The sequence below is a fragment of the Dicentrarchus labrax genome, unplaced genomic scaffold (assembly GCF_905237075.1).
Source record: "Dicentrarchus labrax unplaced genomic scaffold, dlabrax2021, whole genome shotgun sequence".
Classification (NCBI taxonomy): Eukaryota; Metazoa; Chordata; class Actinopteri; family Moronidae; genus Dicentrarchus; species Dicentrarchus labrax.
Window position 1 is genome coordinate 387,117 of NW_026136719.1, and position 21,429 is coordinate 408,545.

Genomic DNA, 21,429 nt, shown 5'->3' on the forward strand with positions numbered 1-21,429 from the left:
TTGGCAACATAAATGAAATATGAAATAAAGATCAGATATGATCTTCACCTGCCCAGCAGATAGTTAACAGCAGCAGTCCTGTCCTATAGTCCATCATGTAAAACTGTGTGTCCACTGTTCTCTGTCATCCTCTCTGCAGTCAGATAAGTAGAGGTGGAAGACATCTGAGTTTTGCATTGACTCCTCCTCACAGGGAGGAGAGAACGAGATTGGACTTGGCTTTCAGTATTTTGGTGAAACTGGAATCAATTTTTAGAAGTCAGTTTAATTGAATTTGCATGAAATGTTACTGTCATTATGTCATACTGTTGACCTTATTTTAGCTTTTGCTCTTGCGCAAATATTCAATTGCCCCATAGAGAGATAAAAGAAACAAAAATCAAAGCTCAACCCGGGTTTAACTCCATAACTCATATGTTTAGGCATTGACTCCTCCTCACAGTGTGGAGAGAACCAGATTGGTCATTGCTTGTTGTTTAGTCAGAGCTGTGACTTGAGCCAAATTAATTTTATTCATGCATATGAATTTGAAATTAGAATGTTGGCCAAATAATATTCTGCTTAAGAATTATTCACAGGAAAAAGAAAACACAAAACACAACTGAACAACTCTTACATGTTGTTTGCCTTTTCTTAAATGAAGCCTATGTTGGACAAAAGTATCTGTCAAGTAAGTACATATCACATGTTACAAAAGTGGAAAAAGTATCATAATAACATCAGGATTAGACGGTTTAATAAGATCAAAATCTCATTCAAATTCTGGATAATTAATGAATTAAAAAAATTCTGTAACAGTGAACTGGTGTTGAAATCATTAGTGGTCTGAGGGCTCCTCCTCTGGTGGCTTCATGTTACAAGTGTTCAGGCACTGAGGGGTTTTTGTTCAGGTCTACTGATGGTTTGTGTTATTGTGTCTCTCTGGCACAGTAATACACAGCAGAGTCTTCAGGCTGCACATTCTGTCCGTTTAGAGTCACTGTGTTACTGGAAGAGTCTAAGTCAATACTGAACTTGTTCTTCAGTGAATCTTTGTAATATGAAGCTGAAGTATGTTTCATTCCAATCCACCCCAGTCCTTTCCCTGCAGGCTGTCTGATCCAGGCTGTGTAGTAGTCGCTAACAGAATAAGAGACCTGACAGGTGATGGTCAGACGTTGACCTGGCTGCACAGTCACAGAGGCTGGCTGTGTCAACTGTTCACACTTTACACCTTTTGTAACTGGAGCTGGACTGGATATATGAAACTGGGGAATTAATGTTTAAGAGTCAACCCTCCAAGTCAGCTGTTTTGTTTGGCTAGCATGTTATAATATATATAAAATCAGTATTTTGTTGTTTTCAGTAAAAACACAACCATATTAATCTTAACAAGTTAAAGTATAAATTATCTTGTTATGAAGGCTCTCTGTCTCACACTTTGAGCATAATGGGCAGCACATGAGAACATTTACAATGAAACAAATAACAGTTTTATTGTGATCACCAGCATCTGCTATATTTCTGAATTATATTGCATTTTTAAGAATATGTTTTGGATTGTGGACATTTTACCATTGTAACTATATTCTGTCAAGCTTTCTGTCTGATGAAATGTTTTCAGCTTGTTCCTCTTTTCAAACTAAATTCATTTAATTTATGGTTTCTACTTCTGAATATGACATTGGCAATTTAATAGGATTTAACACTTGAAGAAACTCCGTCTATTACTGTTTGTTTGTTTACAGCATAGAAATATAATGTGGATGTATGAAAGTTCTTTTGTAGGTGGTGAAAGACAGATATCATTGAGATCACACTGCTGTTTGTTGTCTGGAGGTTTTTGTGCAGCTGCTCCACTGTCTTCAGTCACTGCGTCTCTTCAAGCACAGAAGTAAACAGCAGAATCTTCTGCTGTCAGGCTGTTGACCTCGAGGTACTGAGTGCTGCTGGACACATCTTCAGTCATGATGAAACGACTTTGAAAGGAGCTGCCATAGATAGCAGAGTTTGAACCTGTGTTCATCTCTCCTATCCACTCCAGAGCTTTCCCTGGCCTCTGTCTTATCCAGTGAATATTGTAGCTTGTCATGCTATAACCAGATATGATACATGACATCTTCACTTTCTCTCCAGGTCTTTTCACCTCAGAGGGAGTCTGGTCCAGTTTGATCTCACTCCAAACTCCTGCAAGAAAAGAAATGGTGATTATCATCGAAGTCGTTTTGCAGGTTAGATATTTACAAAAGAGTTTGTTTAGTGTGTTTAAGCAGATTTACTTTCTTACCATGAATAGTGACGATAAAGAATAAACCCCAGTAAATCATATTTTCCACGCTTATAGTGATATGATTTTTTTCTAAGATTTATAAAATGTCCCAGTTGTTCTGTCATAAATGATTTGAGAGCTGTTAATGGTGTGAATATAAGGAAGGAAGCATTTGCATAGACCTCCCTCTGCAGGTCTAAAAAGAGAACATGGAAAGTAGATGTACATGTAGTGTTACATTTGTATGTTTTGCCTCTGCTCTGTCCTGTGTCCTGTTCCAGGTACCGCCCTACCCTCCGACTGGTCAGGCACACCTGCAGTAGTTTAGCAATTAGACCGATTGCCTTAAAGCTGCTGCGACGGAAGAAGACGGGGCCAGTGGGCCAAACCACCAGATAGGATTGTGTTGTGAATCAGAGCTGTGTATTAGTGTAGTGTATTACATTTGCATTGTAAAATACAGTAGTTGGCTGCTGCTGGGACAGACATATTTTTCATTAATTATAGTCTTAGAATGTGATTACCATTTTATATATCTTTTTGGCCAAATTGTATATTATTGACATACTAACGGCATTTGTTCATGAAAGGACACATACAGTTGATGCTGTTGCATAATCCTGTATCATACAATAAATAATGCAAGACCTCATACAGTTGTGCTCATAAGTTTACATACCCTGGCAGAATTTATGATTTCTTGGCCATTTTTCCGAGAATATGAATGATAACACAAAAACTTTTCTTTCACTCATGGTTAGTGGTTGGGTGAAGCTATTTATTATCAAACAACTGTGTTTACTCTGTTTAAATCATAATGACAACAGAAACTACCCAAATGACCCTGATCCAAAGTTTACATACCCCAGTTCTTAATATTGTTTATTGCCCCCTTTAACATCAATGACAGCTCGAAGTCTTTTGTGGATGAGGTGCTTTATTTTCTCAGATGGTAAAGCTGCCCATTCTTCTTGGCAAAAAGCCTCCAGTTACTGTAAATTCTTGGGCTGTCTTGCATGAACTGTTTGAGATCTTCCCAGAGTGGCTCAATAATATTGAGGTCAGGAGACTGAGATGGCCACTCCAGAACCTTAAAAAACAGACATAAAACAGTGATATAAAGTCATTAGGAACACATTGCTTCAGAAAGTCATGGCTGTAATCAGCAGAATGATGAAATCAATTTAAAAACTCAGCAACTTCTCCCTCAGAGAGTAACTGGCCACAAATACTGATTTATACTTTAACAATGAGTGTGTGTAGTTGAGTCACATGGTTACTGGGTATTTGTACAGGTCTGTTGGTGGTTTGTATCACTGTGGGCCGACGTACACAGTAATACACAGCTGTGTCCTCAGGCTGCACATTCTGTCCTGTTAGAGTCACTGTTCAAGCAGAAGTGTTTCTGCTGTAACTGAACTTGTTCTTCAGAGCATTGTTTTGATAAAAGCTGCCAGAGCTACCACCCCACTGATGGGAAATCCAATCCATTGGTTTTCAATTCAGTCATCAATTCTTCTATTAGAATGTGTTACTGGTTGGTCACATATGTTTCTAGGTATTTGTGCAGGTCTGTTGGTGGTTTGTATCACTGTGGGCTGACGTACACAGTAATACACAGCTGTGTCCTCAGGCTGAACATTCTGTCCTGTTAGAGTCACTGAGCTATTAGAAGTGTGTGTGTTGTAAAGGAACTTGTTCTTCAGAGCATTGTTTTGGAAAAAGTATCCTCTTCCCCACCGGAGTAAAATCCATTGCATTGATTTTCCTTCACACTGTCTGATCCAACCTGTTGCATAGGTGGTATCAGTCAAAGAATATCCAGAGACCTGACAGGTGATGGTCAAAGACTGTCCAGGCTGCACAACCACTGAGTCTGACTGGATGAGATCAATACTGTTCACACCTGTGGAAACAGAAATCAACATTATCCCCATCATTCATCTGACTATTCAGTGTTTCTAATGTGTTTATTAGTGTGAATCCACTGAAAGCTCCTCACAGGATCCAGCTGCCAGCAGCAGTATCAGAGCTACAGAGAACATGTTCATGTTGAAGCTGAACTGATGTGAGCTCTTCTGTCCTCTCACTGGCACACACACACACACTTCACTTCCTTATGAGCAACACACAAGGAGGCTCTTTTACATCCTGATGACAGTAAATCAGCTGACTAATGTGTATTTAAATAATTCAACATTAGGATGAAATCTTCAGGCATTTGTCCTTCTCACACAGACAGAAGGTGGAACTTCTTCTCTTTTCTTCATCTCTGACAAACACACTATAGACTATTGATTCACTATTGATTCCAGTTTGAAGAATTAACATCTCTATGAAGTTGTGTAAATTATAATGATCTATTAGTTAATTAAGTAGTCAAAGCTTTGAATTGTGTTATGAACATTTATTTTGAAAGACAGAAAACAAGAAAGTATCTTTATTATTTAAAACAGAACTTAATGTTAAAGTTGGTACATTCTTAACAAATCATCTAAAACAAGTCAAACATTCACATTTACACTCAGATCAACAGAATATGTATTGTTCCCTGTCTCAACTACATATGTGAGAACACCAATAAACTGTTGTTGTTTATTCTGTGAATGTGAAAAACAGAAAGAAAAGTTTGGGCTTGTGTGTAGTATTTCTTTTCATCATAACTGGACAATGATTTCAGTAACCAGACTGTTGTGCTGTCTGGCTGTTTTGTGAGGAAGTGATTGTTACAGTCACAGATTTTAATGTGTTTAAATGGTTATTATTGTTTGTTGAATGATCGTCAGAGTATAAAAACAGTATGTTAGGATGAGGGTTAATATGACTGAAATATACATGTAGTATGTTTGTGATTGTTGTGCTGACCTTGATCAGTGAGGAACTGATCATTAAAACATTGTATTTATTCAAAGGTTATTGTTGTTAATAATTGTTGGTTAATAATATTTCAGTTTTCATGTATTTCTTCAAAATAACTGAAATTATTGTTTCTCTTAGTCCATCAGTCCAGTTTGGATGAGTACTGTAAGTTTTTGTACAGCGTTGCTCCTTCCTGTGTCACTGTGGGTCTCGAGCACAATAATAAACAGCAGAATCTTCAGTCTTCAGACTGTTCATCTGCAGATACAGCTGTTCTCTGCTGTTGTCTCTAGAGATGGTAAACCGGCCTTGAACTGACTGAGAGTAGTATTTGCTACTACCACCACCATCAGTGGCAACCCACTCCAGTCCTTTTCCAGGAGCCTGTCTGATCCAGGCCATCCAGTAGCTGCTGAATGACAATCCAGAGGTTGTACAGGTCAATCTGTGAGATTCTCCAGGCCTTTTAACCACTGGTTCAGATTCTGTCAGAGTCTGACCATCAACACCTGTTAAACCAAGAAAGATATTCATGTCATGTGTTACATTGGCAGCACAAATGAAAATATGTCAAATCAAGATCATTGAAGATGTTCACCTGCCCAGCAGATAGTTAACAGCAGCAGTCCTGTCCTATAGTCCATCATGTTAAACTGTGTGTCCACTGTTCTCTGTCATCCTCTCTGCAGTCAGATAAGTAGAGGTGGAAGACATCTGAGTTTTGCATTAACTCCTCCTCACAGTGTGGAACTGGATTTGACTTGGATCTCAGTTGATGTTTGGTGAAACTGCAGAATAAATGTTTACTGTACATTAGTCATTCCTCCAAGAGTCCCTCTTGCATGTTTCAGTATAATTTGTGCAACATGTTGACAAACACATTATTTAAGTTGGTTGACCCTTATTAAAGACCACATTATAGACCACAGTCTGCATCATGGGAAGACCTCGACAATAGTTTATCAATATTACCATACACCTAAAGTGAGTATTTTTTAACATTTTACATTTTAATGTAAATGAATGTCAAATAACACCCTAACAAATGTTGTTCATTATGTTACAATGTTGAATTTCTCACAAGAAAATCTCTTTCAAATTTCATATATCATACTATTTTCAAGACTTAAGGGACCAAAAACCCAAGTAGCAATAACAGTGAAGAATACATTTGAGAATATTAATTAAGCATTGAAAAGGAATAACATGTAACTCTTCAATACGTGTTTGACATTAATAACCATGTTTTTCAGTCAATGCAAATAAATGATTTACATTTCTGAGGCAGACAGAGAAAAAAATGTTTTCTAAAATGCCTCCATGTGTTTTTGATATCATTAATATTCTATATTATTTTCTTAATTCTTATCATGTCTGTTTCTCTCTTCACTGTAACAGTGAACTGGTGTTGAAATCATTAGTGGTCTGAGGGCTCCTCCTCTGGTGGCTTCATGTTACAAGTGTTCAGGCACTGAGGGGTTTTTGTTCAGGTCTACTGATGGTTTGTGTTATTGTGTCTCTCTGGCACAGTAATACACAGCAGAGTCTTCAGGCTGCACATTCTGTCCGTTTAGAGTCACTGTGTTACTGGAAGAGTCTATGGTGATACTGAACTTGTTCTTCAGTGAATCTTTGTAATATGTGGTGGATCTAGCTCTGCTTCCAATCCACTCCAGTCCTTTCCCTGCAGGCTGTCTGATCCAAGCTGTGTAGTAGCTGCTAACAGAATAAGAGACCTGACAGGTGATGGTCAGACGTTGACCTGGCTGCACAGTCACAGAGGCTGGCTGTGTCAACTGTTCACACTTCACAGTTTTTATAGCTGAGTAACAAGGAAGGTCACTGAGTTTGCATAGAATCAAACATATGAAGCATCAATGTTGGTCTAACTGGAGCCAATAGAAGAGTCTGTTGACTGTTATTATATCTGCAGAGTAAAAACATGCCTGAAACCACCTCTGCTTTACATATGATATTTTAACTTCATTACACACTCAACTGTAACATTTTGAAAATTTCCTCTGCATTTACAGAACTGAAACAACTTTAACTTTGCTCTTACTGTAAACTATTACTCTCTAAATCTAAACAAGTCAATATTGAAATTTTTGTATAATTGCAAACAATGATAAGGATCATTATCATAATCTTAATGTGAATATTAACAGTAATTATAATGCAGAATATATACATTAATGTAACAATGATAATGTGCACCCATGGAAACTAAAGGGACAATCACCAATAATGTTGCTTTCTATAAGACATGTGTGTTTATCATGTTTTCAAATGATTCAAACACACTCTGAATATGAAGTGAGCTGTTTCCCTGAGAGAATGAATTTAGCACCTCCTATCAGAGTTGGGGGGTTATATTAAAAATGTAATCCAAATCCATGAAAACATGCCTGGAAATCACCTCTGCTTTACATATGATATTTTAACTTTATTACACACTCAACTGTAACATTTTGAACATCAAACTGTACTTTTCATTAACTGTAAACTATTATTGTCTAAATGTATTGTTTTGGCTACATTTCAATATTAAAACATGTCAGTTTGTATAACTGCAACAACTGTATTGATCATTATAGCTATTCTTGATGTGAATACAAATCATAGATAATGGAAAACATATTCAATAAAATCAGTATTGCAATAACAATGATAATGTGCATCCAATGAAACAAAAGAGCAACCAGAATGTTGCTTTCTATTAAACATGTTTACAGTGTGTTCAGTGTGTTAAATTAATTACAGCAGACTTTGAATATGACACCACATTCCTGATGAAGTTTGAGCACAGCGTTTTACTGCAGCATTTGTTAATGCATTTGTTCGCTCACATATTGTATTCGCTGCAAACAGAAATACAGTGACAGCAAGGATCATGTGAAACTTCAGTGTTCAGTGAGTTGCTGATGATGTTCGTAATGAGGGAAGAGTTTGCATAGAGCTCCCTCTGCAGGTTTAAAAAGGGAACATGGAACACCAATTAACTTAAAATAGAGAATTATTTCTACAAGAGAAAATATAATTAATGAAAGTTGGTGTTTCTGTATTTGAATGATAAACTTGAAAGTTTTGTTATTGTTTTTGTACACAAAAAGAACAAAACGTGTTTTCTTCTCCAAGCATCAACATACAAGAACACAGGTACAAAACATGTTTTATGATTATATATTTTAATTTGTTGTTAAAAATATATGGAATGTGAAATACAGAACAGAAAAGATAAACACAAATCTACATTTAAACTAAACTAAAACATACAATTATACATACATATATACTATAAAAAATACTTAATGCTCTCACTATTGGGCTGTTGTTCAGCTATTGAGGAGTTACTTTGAATGAAGTTCTGTGGAATATGCAAAATATTCCAAAATATATACAGTAATATTATTTCTACATTTATATGTCTGTTCTAATTATTTTTCTATTAAAATGTAAGTGGTTCTCACAAAGGAATTGTATTGTATCATTTTCTTTGACTAGTTGAAGTGAGGACATTTACAGTGGGTACGGAAAGTATTCCACCATGATATAAAGTCATTAGGAACACATTGCTTCAGAAAGTCATGGCTGTAATCAGCAGAATGATTAAATCAATTTAAAAACTCAACAACTTCTCTCTCAGAGAGTAACTGGCCACAAATACTCGACTGAATAACAAATTTATTTAAATGTACTTTAACAATGAGTGTGTGTATTTGAGTCACATGGTTGCTGGGTATTTGTGCAGGTCTGTTGGTGGTTTGTATCACTGTGGACCGACGTACACAGTAATACACAGCTGTGTCCTCAGGCTGCACATTCTGCCCTGTTAGAGTCACTGAGCTATTAGAAGTGTGTGTGTTGTGAAGGAACTTGTTCTTCAGAGCATTGTTTTGATAAAAGTCTCCTCCACCCCGTCGATGCAAAATCCAATCCATTGGTTTTCCTTCACACTGTCTGATCCAACCTGTTGCATAGCTGTTATCAGTCAAAGAATATCCAGAGACCTGACAGGTGATGGTCAAAGACTGTCCAGGCTGCACAACCATTGAGTCTGACTGGATGAGATCAATACTGTTCACACCTGTGGAAACAGAAATCAACATTATCTCCATCATTCATCTGACTATTCAGTGTTTCTAATGTGTCAGGCCCCTTCATATCTTAAAGAGCTCATAGTACCCTATTACCCCACTAGAACACTACGTTCTCTGAATGCTGGGCTACTTGTGGTTCCTATAGTCTCTAAAAGTAGAACAGGAGCCAGAGCCTTCAGTTACCAAGCTCCTCTCCTCTGGAACCAGCTTCCAGTTGTGGTTCGGGAGGCAGACACCCTCACCACATTCAAGAGTAGGCTTAAGATATTCCTCTTTGATAAAGCTTATAGTTAGGGCTGGATCAGGTGAGTCCTGAACCATCCCTTAGTTATGCTGCTATAGTCTGAAGTGTGTTTCTGTCTTCACTGTAACAGTGAACTGGTGTTGAAATCATTAGTGGTCTGAGGGCTCCTCCTCTGGTGGCTTCATGTTACAAGTGTTCAGAACTGAGGGGTTTTTGTTCAGGTCTACTGATGGTTTGTGTTATTGTGTCTCTCTGGCACAGTAATACACAGCAGAGTCTTCAGGCTGCACATTCTGTCCGTTTAGAGTCACTGTGTTACTGGAAGAGTCTAAGTCGATACTGAACTTGTTCTTCAGTGAATCCTTGTAATATGTTGTGCATCCAACACATGCACCTCCAATCCACTCCAGTCCTTTCCCTGCAGGCTGTCTGATCCAAGCTGTGGCATAGCTGCTCAGAGAATAAGAGACCTGACAGGTGATGGTCAGACGTTGACCTGGCTGCACAGTCACAGAGGCTGGCTGTGTCAACTGTTCACACTTCACACCTGTTAAAAAAGAAAATGTTTTGTAACAAATGATCAAGTTATACTGCAAAAGAAGAACTGTTGACTTTGACAAATCCAGAGAGACTCACATCCAGCTGCCAACAGCAGCAGCAGAGCTACAGAGAACATGGTTTATGTTGAAACTAACGTGCTGTGAACTCCACTGACAGCCTGATTGGAAGTTTTTATAGCTGAGTAACAAGGAAGGTCACTGAGTTTGCATAGAATCAAACATATGAAGCATCAATGTTGGTCTAACTGGAGCCAATAGAAGAGTCTGTTGACTGTTTTTATATCTGCAGAGTGAAAACATGCCTGAAATCACCTCTGCTTTACATATGATATTTTAACTTTATTACACACTCAACTGTAACATTTTTAAAATTAAACTTTACATTTACAGTTACAGTTAAATAATAAAAAACTGTAACCTTTGCTTTTTTTAACTTTAAACTATTGCCGTCTAAATATTTTGACAACAATTTGGTATTAAAACATTATGTAATTTCAAACAATGACAAGGATAATTATTCTTTATGTGAGTATTAACATGAATGATGGATAATGATATTCATTACAATCAGCACTGCAATAACAATGATGATGTGCATCCATTGAAACCAAAGGAGCAATCGGAATATTGCTTTCTGTGCCATGTTGACAGTGTGTTTATCATGTTTTCAATTGATTGCAGTGTTTTTCTGCACCATTAATTTATGCATTTATTCACTCACATATTGTATCCGCTGCAAGCAGAAATATAGTGACAGCAAGGATCATGTAAATTGTATGTAAACTTCAGTGTGATGCTGCTGGTTTGCATAAAAATTACTGGACCTGAGGACATTCATCATGTGAGACAGGGCAGGGTCTATCAGCCCACTGAGGATGAGAAAAGGATTTTGTACAGCTGCTCAACCAACTCCAGTCACTGTGAGTCTCGAGCACAATAATAAACAGCAGAATCTTCAGTCTTCAGACTGTTCATCTGCAGATACACCTGCTGTCTGCTGTTGTCTCTGGAGATGGTAAACTGGCCTTGAACTGACTGAGAGTAGAATTTGGTACTGCCACCATTATCATTCCACTCCAGTCCTTTTCCAGGAGCCTGTCTGACCCAGGCCATACGATAGCTGCTGAATGTGAATCCAGGATGCTGAAACCTTACTGTTTATGGTAAATGTCCTTTATGGTTTCCAGCTGCACAACGGTGACATGCCTGGCCGCCTTAATGACCCACTACGGATGTACAGAATCCCTGTGGCAGCCTCATTTTAAAATCCAGAATCACAACCCTCTAAAAGTTCTTGGTAGACTTCTCTTATAATATCCCATTAGTCAAGCAGTGGCAGTCAGTGACACACTTTGTTCAAAATGCTTATGTTGACACTATTCTGAAGGCTTGAGTGTTGCTTCTGTCTGTGAAGATGTGAGTTTGCTGTATGTATGTCAGCCAATTCACGCCTGGATACATGCTGAGATGCAAATATATGTGCTGTGAAAGATGAGTCTTTGAGGAAGTTTATTTGTAGCTCATCTGATGGTTTCTACAAAGTTTCGCTGCCACAGGTGTGGTCCCAGAGGTGCAGAGAGAGGCGGAAGTGACTCTCTAAAGAGGATATGTTTAGGCCAGGAAATTGAAAAACCTTCAGAGCATAACTGATAACAGAAGTTCACGGTATGTTGACTTGATGTTGTGTTATTTTAGATGTTCTAGAGTTGTGAATCAAATGATAACAAAATCCTCAAAAGCCCTTTATGTTTGTCACAAGTACACTATCACTCATATTCATATTTACTTTTAAAGGCTGTACAAACATTGTAAATATCATATCTATTGAAAGCAAATAGGATCAACAAAATGACCAATGTGAATAACCACAGACAGAATGTATCTACCTCTGTGATGTCTATCTCTGGCTGCTCACACACCTGGCTGAGGTCATCACCACACCTGCTCCTCATTAGTCTTCAGCAGTACTTAAGGACTCACATCGAGTCAACGCCGGATTGTTGTGAAGTATTGAGTATGCTACTGCTTTCCAGCCAGTTATTTATCATTGCTACCGTTTGTTGCCTGTCTGCTTCTGCCTGCCTGAGCCGTTCTCTTGCCGTCTGTTTTTGTCTGCAACTAACCGTGTCTCTCTGCCTCAGGAATTATTCCTGGTACTCAGCCCTGGAACCCTGTCCACTCAGTCCACGCCTCCTGTAAGCCAGCCACTGGATCCCCACACTCCAGGTCTACCAGCCAGCCACTCTCTGGATCACCCCCACCTCTGGACTCCCACTCTCGCCTGCCAGCTTCCCCTTTTTTTCACTATTCACTGGTTGTCTAATAAACCGTTTAAACTCAACCTCTTGTCCGGTCTGCTTCTGGGTTCCCCTCAGAACCCTGACAGAGCCAGTTTTCATGGCTTGATTAAAAACTATCTATACATTTCACTGCATGGCTTCCCATGAAATTCTGAATTCATTATAAGATCCTGCTGATTACACCGAAAACACTTCATGACCTTGTCTCCAGTTAAACTTCTGATCACCGTCTGTTCCTCATTCCACTTTCCGACCACTCCGATCTTCAAATCTTGGCCCTTTATCCATCCCCCGTTCCAACTGCAAAACAAAAGATGACTGCTGTCTGCTGTTTTAGCTCCAGCCCTCTGGAATCATCTTCCCCAATCACTGAAATTATCTTTGGACTGTTTTAAGTAGCTTCTAGAAACCAATCTCTATGGACAAGGCTATTTATAGATCTCCTGTCTTGTCTTTGTTTTTGTGTGTTTTAGTTTGGTCTCTCTCTTATTGTGCTTAACTTATGTTAACTTTTCATTTTACTCATTTTTATTTGTTGTTTGTTTGTGAAAAACGTTGTAACTGTAAAGTGCTTAATAAATAACGCTTTACTTACCTACATATATCTGTTTTTTCTGTGTGTAACCGTATATCTTCCTTGTAAATATAATTTAGTCTTTAACTTTGTTCTTTTTTATTTTAATAATTCCATTCAATTGCTTTTAATTGTGCAATCCTGTATTTTACTATGACAATTAAATTAAACCTTGAACCAATTACAGTTAAGAACAGTGATACTGTAGAAAGTTAATGTTCTCAGTGGTTGTAAATAGAGGAAGTAGTTTTTGTATGACTCTCCTGTTATTATCTCTCACTGTGTGTCTTCTGGCACAGTAATACACAGCAGAGTCTTCAGGCTGCACATTCTGTCCATTTAGAGTCACTGTGTTACTGGAAGAGTCCAAGGTGACACTGAATTTGTTCTTAAGTGAATCTTTGATGTCCGTATCAGAACTAATCCACTCCAGTTCTTTCCCTGCAGGCTGTCTGATCCAAGCTGTGTAGTGCCTGCTAACAGAATAAGAGACCTGACAGGTGATGGTCAGACGTTGACCTGGCTGCACAGTCACAGAGGCTGGCTGTGTCAACTGTTCACACTTCACACCTGTTAAAAAAGAAAATGTTTTGTAACAAATGATCAAGTTATACTGCAAAAGAATAACTGTTGACTTTGACAAATCCAGAGAGACTCACATCCAGCTGCCAACAGCAGCAGCAGAGCTACAGAGAACATGGTTTATGTTGAAACTGACGTGCTGTGAACTCCACTGACAGCCTGATGGGAAGTTTTTATAGCTGAGTAACAAGGAAGGTCACTGAGTTTGCATAGAATCAAACATATGAAGCCTCAATGTTGTTCTAACTGGAGCCAATAGAAGAGTCTGTTGACTGTTATTATATCTGCAGAGTGAAAACATGCCTGGAAATCACCTCTGCTTTACAGATGATTTTTTTAAATATTTTTTGGGCTTTTATGATAGTGACAGCTGAAGACAGACAGGAAAGAGGATGACACACAGCAAAGGGCCGCAGATCGGATTTGAACCCTCTGCAGCAAGGACTCAGCCTCAGTACATGGGTTGCCAGCTGTATCCACTGAGCTAACCAGGCACATATTATATTTTAATTTCAGTACACACTCAACTGTAACATTTTGAAAATTAAACTTTACATTTACACTTAAAGAAACAACTGTAACCTTTGCTATTTTTATAAACTATTAATAGAAGAGTCTGTTATTATATCTGCAGAGTGAAAACATGCCTGGAAATCACCTCTGCTTTACATATGATATTTTAACGTCATTACACACTCAACTGTAAATTTTGAAAATGTCCCTGCATTTACAGAACCGAAACAACTTTAACTTTGCTCTTACTGTAAACTATTACTGTCTAAATGTTGACTATTTTTTTCTATAATTGCACACAATAACCAGGATAATTATTCTTAATATGAATATTACCTATTATAACCTGAATCATGGATAATGGAAAACATATTCATTTAAATCCACACTGCAATAACCATGATGACACACTTTGAATATGACGTGAGCTGTTTTTTTGAAAGAATTAATTTACTGTCAGCACCTCCTTCATCACATTCATTGTTAACTTCAAACATACAGTATGAGGATAATAAAAAACAAAATGGCTGTTGTAATATCGCAGCATTTATTTATTCATTAATTTGCTCACTGACTGTACTGATTGTATCTGCTTCAAACAGAAATACAGTGACAGCAGTGAGAACCATGTAAATAATATGAGAACTGTCTGCAGGTTTGCATTAAAGACATTTAACAGTTTCCATGTTTGCAGATGTTTGAAGACGACTTAGAGCCTCGAGAGGAAAACGGCTGCTCAGGAACTGAAACCTGTGAGACAAAATGCAAAAAACAAAATCTTTTGGTAGTTCATAACTTACTTTTTGTAATTGACACATTTTAACTGTATCTGTGTGTTGTAGCAGGAATAAAATAAACAGTCAAATATCATGCAGTGTGATTTATATGTTTTTGTTTCTTGTGTTATTGGTTTGTTAAATTATTGTGTTTATTTCTAATTAAAATGTGTAAAGGAACAGGTTTGTTGCTGGCCATGGAGATGTAGCTGCCTTTTATCCCTAAATAACTACAGTATATTGCTTGTTTTATTGCATCAACCTGTCAACATTACTCATGAAATAGAACTTTAAATCCAGTCATACATAAGTGGTAATCAGATGTTTGTGTCAGGGGGTCTCAAGCTCAAAGAGGCCTCAACATTCAAGTTCAGTCAGGACCACTTTTGTCAAAATATCTTATATTCCAAGCAGAATTTACATTTGGCGGTATGGCTCTGTTCTGGGACCTCCTTGTCCTTCCGCGTGCCTACGTGGAAAACCTTAAGGCAGGGAGAGCACACCTCCCTGCCCTTCCATGTGCATACATGGAAAAGTTTAAGACAAGGAGAGCGGCAGCAGAGACCCCCCGGGTACAGAACAGAGCAAGCATCAATGGCAATCAGAAAATGACATTGATTAATTAGAAACAACATAAAAAGGAGCAGAGATAGGCAGGCAGGCTAAAGCAGCTTAAATAAGGCGCCATGTAGATGTTTGCCAATTGGATGCTTGAGGAAATCAGGTGAGCTGTCAGCTGACTGTGTATGGTATCCAATGGGAAGTTTAGAGGAATCAGCTGATGTATGTTTATGACTAGCTGTGATCATATGATATAGCTGTAACTGACAGCTAAGCCTGACTTCGTGCCCTGCCTGAACTAACGCTATGCTCAATAACTTATATATTTCCATTACTAACATAACAAAATGTAAACAGCAGTTTCTGTACATTTTTATAATCATATTTGTTGTTTCCAGAACAACAAATAAAGCCCTGGAACCTGCTCTCTTGTTCTCAGTTATATTATTGTATTATTGATATCATGTGCAGGGAGGGGGTGGAGGGCTGGGTAGCCCAGCGGTTTGAGATCTTTGGTCTGTGTCTTCTATTGTTTGATTTCCCTTTGAGGTCATCAATCATGTGACACAGTGCAGGGTCTTTCAGCCCAGTGAGGATGAGACAAGACAGAGTTGTTGTTCACTGATCACAATATCCAGTGTACATGAGCGCTCATGTATCAACAGCAGATCTGAGTGTTAGGGCAATGAGATTGTGTTATACATCACGTCCAATACATGTTGACATGTTAAATGTCAAATGCAGTTTAGTTTGGTAGCAAACTACACTTTGGTCTCAATCACTACTTGTAAGTGTGAGCCGTGCTAAGGTGGATAAATTAAAACACAAGTGCCGACAACGCCACCTAGGTTTTTAGCTGAGGCCTAGGACCTGTTAGGATCACCAAATTAAAGTTAGGGTAAACAGGTTGTTTTATGTCGGGGGAGAGCAGTAAACAGTGTTCTTTTTAAAACAATGAGTACAGCCAGTAGGAGTTGAACACAATTTATTTTAAGATAAGTAAAAACAACTAAAAGCTCTACCTTCAAAGAAACTAAAACAAAGAACAGAAACAACTAAAACCCAGCTAAAATAATGCAGGACGGATGGAGTGGGAGGTCAACAACGGCAGTCGCGGGTCTCTGGTGGCGACCACCTGCTCTTCACCTGGCTCCGCTCTTCGGCAGCCTGTCGAGGGAAACTCAGGGCCAGTCAATGTCCTTTAACAAGGCACAACTTTATATATTACACACTACACAAACACCGGTCTAAAACGGGACTTACGCGGGAGGGAGAAGTTTTACCTTCTCCCAATTATAGCCGCTAGCGGTCGGTGTTTGCTCCGGTGTCTCTTCAGACCTCGTCCAGGCCGATGATCCGCTCTGTCTCTCTGTCTGCTTCCTGCTGTCCGGCCCGTTGTGCCCTCCGTGTCCTCCCTCGTGCCCCGGGTGTCTTCGATAGTGTCCTTTTTATCCAAGAACAGTCACTTCCCTCTCTGGGTCCCAGGTGTAAGTCCTTACTCTTGATTAAGGCATGTCTCCGGTGGGGAAGTAAAACCAACGAAACAAACACACACACCACACTTCAAAATAAAAGCATGCAATAATAAAGACAAAAACACAGCAAATTCAAAGTAAAAGCATGCTTAAATAAAATCAAACTTCCCCCCGTGACATCAGCATACTGTTATATAAGAACAGGAAGGGCTGCTATGCTTCAAGCTGCTAATTTATTTGCTAATTTCTCTCCACTGACTTTACATGAACATTACTTGTGACACTATATATGTGTTCATATCCATATATGAGAAAACCCAGAAGTGAAGAAGATCACACTGCTGTTTGTTGTTTGTGGAGGTTTTTGTGCAGCTGCTCCACTGTCTTCAGTCACTGTGGTTTCTCGAGCACAGAAGTAAACAGCAGAATCTTCTGCTGTCAGGCTGTTGACCTCGAGGTACTGAGTGCTGCTGGACACATCTTCAGTCATAATGAAACAACTTTGAAAGGAGCTGGAATAGGTAACAGAGCTTGAACCTGAATTAATTGTTCCAATCCACTCCAGAGCTTTCCCTGGCCTCTGTCGAATCCAGGAAAAATAGCCGCTTGTCATGCTATAACCGGATATGATACATAGGGGTGGGCGATATGGGCAAAAAATAATATCTCAATATTTTTTGGGATTTTGGCGATAACGATAATCAGCCGATATCCTTTAAAATGTGATTAGAATTGTCTGAGCTGGACTTGTGTCCACCAAACGCGTTTACAGCGCTGAGAGCGCTCAAAAACTCATTTTCCAAGCGCCCAGCGGTGTTAAAAGTTGAACAGATTTCAACTTGAAGCACTCTGAGCGCTGCGCTAAAAAAACGTCTCCGCTGACATCTTTTTACCGCTGAAGGCGCTTAGCGCTCTGAACGCTGAAGCCCACGTCTCGGCACTAAATCATCTGAAGTACCGGTAGCTTCAGGGACTGGAGGTGCTTGCATTTTCTCTCTACCATCGCAACGCGCTGCTAAACTGTTGCAAGGAGGATGCTAGCGAGAGGCCCACTAGTTGTGTGACTGAATCCTGCCATGCTGTAGAGAGCGCTGCTGCACCGTGTATTAATGGATGTGAGGAGTTTCCCGCGGGCGTTTCATTGTTTTTGTCGAAGTAATTTAAAAACTCGATAATGGAAATTTGCACATCGTCAAAACAACAATGACGATATTATCGCAAACGATATATATCGCCCACCTCTAATGATACATGACATCTTCACTGTCTCTCCAGGTCTTTTCACCTCAGAGGGAGTCCAGTTTGATCTCACTCCAAACTCCTGTAACCAAAGAATTTATGTGTCATACATACAATATTAAACATTACATTTTGTTATATCAGAATTGATTTTCTTACCATGAATAGCCATTACAAATATTTTCCATTCTATAGTAAATTGTGGAGTTCACTGATTTTCTGATCAAAGTCTTTCTAAGATTTATAAGACTGTGTCAGTTGTCCTGCCTAAAATGATTTCACAGTTGCTGTTGGTGTGTTTATAAAGAATGAAGAGTTTGCATAGACCTCCCTCTACAGGATTAAAAAGGGAAGATAGAAGATGAGTGCACTTTAACTGAATATTTGAACAACAGGAAAAACATACAAGGCATTGTACTGTGAACATACTATTAGGAAATTAAACCTCTGTAAATAAGATGGTCTGTAATAATGCTCCTCAATGCTTTGTGTTGTCCAGTCATATTTTCACTATATTTAAATATATTTCTTGCCCAGTTTTAACTTTATTCAGCATGGTCTGACAGTGCAATGAAATCAACATGAAACAGACTTCCTTTAAAGGATGATGATTTACAGTTTTGTCATTCTCTCAAACATCAACAGAAACTCTTCCTTCCTTCCTGGATATCAAATACACATCATTTTATTATTTTAAATGTGTTTCACCACATAGATTTAGTCTGTTTGCTGAAACTGAAGAATTAATGTTCACTATAGGACACACTCTCGACTGTGACTCAAAGTAGAATAATTATTTATTGTATTGTGTGATGATTGTCAGAAAGACACTATATTTCCAATATGACAATAAACTAAACTAACAAACCTGTATATAAATACTTAACATCTAAACAAACAAACTGTACTGAACATACTCAAAGCAATGAAAGTATCAATTCATTTTGATGTTGAAGCTTTTAATTTCTTATTTATTAACCTTTCTTTATATAGGTTTTACAGTGAATTTGAACAACTTTCTTAAAAAGAGAAGATTTAAATTATACTTCTCTATATTTGAAAATGAAATTAACATTTAATCAAATGACATAAAATATAACTGAAATATTTAAATAGAGGAAGTAGTTTTTGTACGACTCTCTTGTTATTGTCTCTCACTGTGTCTCTCTGGCACAGTAATACACAGCAGAGTCTTCAGGCTGCACATTCTGTCCGTTTAGAGTCACTGTGTTACTGGAAGAGTCTAAGTTGACACTGAACTTGTTCTTCAGTGAATCTTTGATGCGTGTATCAGAACTAATCCACTCCAGTCCTTTCCCTGCAGGCTGTCTGATCCAAGCTGTGTAGTAGCTGCTAACAGAATAAGAGACCTGACAGGTGATGGTCAGACGTTGACCTGGCTGCACAGTCACAGAGGCTGGCTGTGTCAACTGTTCACACTTTACACCTGTGGAGGAAAACATGTTGCATATTGAATCAGTGTGATAACAGTGAACAGTCAGTGTGCTGTGATCATACTGTCAGTGTCTCTGCCTCAGTGAGACTCACAGGATCCAGCAGCCAGCAGCAGCAGCAGAGCTACAGAGAACATGGTTGGTATTGAAGGTGATCTGATGGGAGCTTCTCTTCTTCTGCTGCAACTGACAGCATGATATCAAGTCTTTATAGCAGACTGTGAGGAAGTTCACTTTGCATAGAGAAGGACACTGACAGGCTATAAAAGAAGGATCAACTGTCACAGGCAAGCTTGGATTTGTCATAAACACTGTTGGGCAAATAACACAATAATGTATTACTCATTACCCTGTACTGTTTTCAAAAGTAATATTATAACTTTACTTATTACACCCTGCCAACACTAATTGGTTACACTGTGTTGTATTACTTTTTTTCTGCAGCCCACAAAATTTGTAATAAAGTCTGTTTTTGTCCTCACGAAAATAAATTAATTCATTCAATCTTTTAACCAACTTATTATTTTATTATTTGTTATTCAGAGACTTGCAATGGTTTTTACCTGGGGTTGTTATATTGCCTGTGACTGGTTATGTGCATTTATTTATTTATGTTTATATTTATTTTGACAAATATGAAAAAAAAGGATTCATTATTATTTATTCAAGCAACCAGACTGCTGTGCTGTCTGGCTGTTTTGTGAGGAAGTGAATGTTACAGTAATGTGTTTAAATGATTATAAAACAGAAATATTTCTCATAGTCAGTCCAGTGAGGATGAGTTACTGTAAGTTTTTGTACAGCGTTGCTCCTTCCTGTGTCACTGTGGCTCTTGAGCACACTAATAAACAGCAGAATCTTCAGTCTTCAGACTGTTCATCTGCAGATACACCTGCTGTCTGCTGTTGTCTCTGGAGATGGTAAACCGGCCTTGAACTGACTGAGAGTAGTAGATGTTGCAACTCCCACTGCTGATATAAACGATCCACTCCAGTCCTTTTCCAGGATCCTGTCTGACCCAGTGCATCCAATAGCTGCTAAATGTGAATCCAGAGCCTGTACAGGTCAATCTGTGAGATTATCCAGGCCTTTTAACCACTGGTTCAGATTCTGTCAGAGTCTGACCATCAACATCTGTCAAGATAAAACAAATATACAGTGGTCAGTTGCTTTAAGCTGGAAGCATTTTGAAAACAACTTCAACTAAAGATCAGTGAAGATGTTCACCTGCCCAGCAGATAGTTAACAGCAGCAGTCCTGTCCTATAGTCCATCATGTTAAACTGTGTGTCCACTGTTCTCTGTCATCCTCTCTGCAGTCAGATAAGTAGAGGTGGAAGACATCTGAGTTTTGCATTGACTCCTCCTCACAGGGAGGAGAGAGCGAGACTGGACTGGTGATATTTTGATCTTCACTTGTGTAACTCAGAGGAGATTTAACAAAAAATCAATACTTTCTGCTTTTGACTTTATTTTGTACGGTGGCCGTGAAACGTGCAAAAAAATGCAATGTGTTTACCTTGTCCGTTTTGGGCTACTGTAGAAACATGGCGGACCCAAAGCAAGGTGACCCACAGTGTGTGTAGATCAAAATATCTCATTCTAAGGCAACAAACACATAACGATTCCTTTATAAAGGTGATTATACACTAATGAAAACATACATTATATTCCATTCCTGCCAAATCTACAAATGGTATTATTTTCCTTGTTTACTCACTTGCAATGTAACATACAAATTAATTAATGTAGCTAATATTTTTAAATATTAATTAATATTATTGTTATTTGTGTTAAATTGATTGAATGAAAATAGTGTGAAGTTGAATTCAGTTATCAATTCTTCTATTAGAATGTGTTACTGGTTGGTCACATATGTTTATGGGTATTTGTGCAGGTCTGTTGGTGGTTTGTATCACTGTGGAGCCACGTACACAGTAATACA

At 38.4% G+C, this 21,429-nt stretch overlaps 1 long non-coding RNA gene and 3 gene segments (V, D, J or C); all 4 read right to left on the bottom strand.

Annotated features, from left to right (window-relative positions):
- Positions 1 to 1,750: 1,750 nt before the first annotated feature.
- Positions 1,751 to 19,684, bottom strand: LOC127351839 (Ig heavy chain V region XIG14-like). The segment is given in 3 exon segments: positions 1,751 to 2,166; positions 19,292 to 19,478; positions 19,580 to 19,684. Coding segments are annotated over 3 exon segments (243 nt in total).
- LOC127351834 (immunoglobulin heavy variable 3-7-like) lies at positions 5,291 to 5,824 on the bottom strand. The segment is given in 2 exon segments: positions 5,291 to 5,616; positions 5,706 to 5,824. Coding segments are annotated over 2 exon segments (360 nt in total).
- Positions 9,673 to 13,701, bottom strand: LOC127351837 (Ig heavy chain V region 5A-like). The segment is given in 2 exon segments: positions 9,673 to 9,998; positions 13,545 to 13,701. Coding segments are annotated over 2 exon segments (348 nt in total).
- LOC127351849 (uncharacterized) lies at positions 14,511 to 18,047 on the bottom strand. The gene is made up of 2 exons (XR_007880986.1): positions 16,340 to 18,047; positions 14,511 to 14,730 (listed from the first exon to the last, which is right to left on the bottom strand). It is a non-coding gene; the product is annotated as an uncharacterized LOC127351849 (long non-coding RNA).
- Positions 19,685 to 21,429: the final 1,745 nt, after the last annotated feature.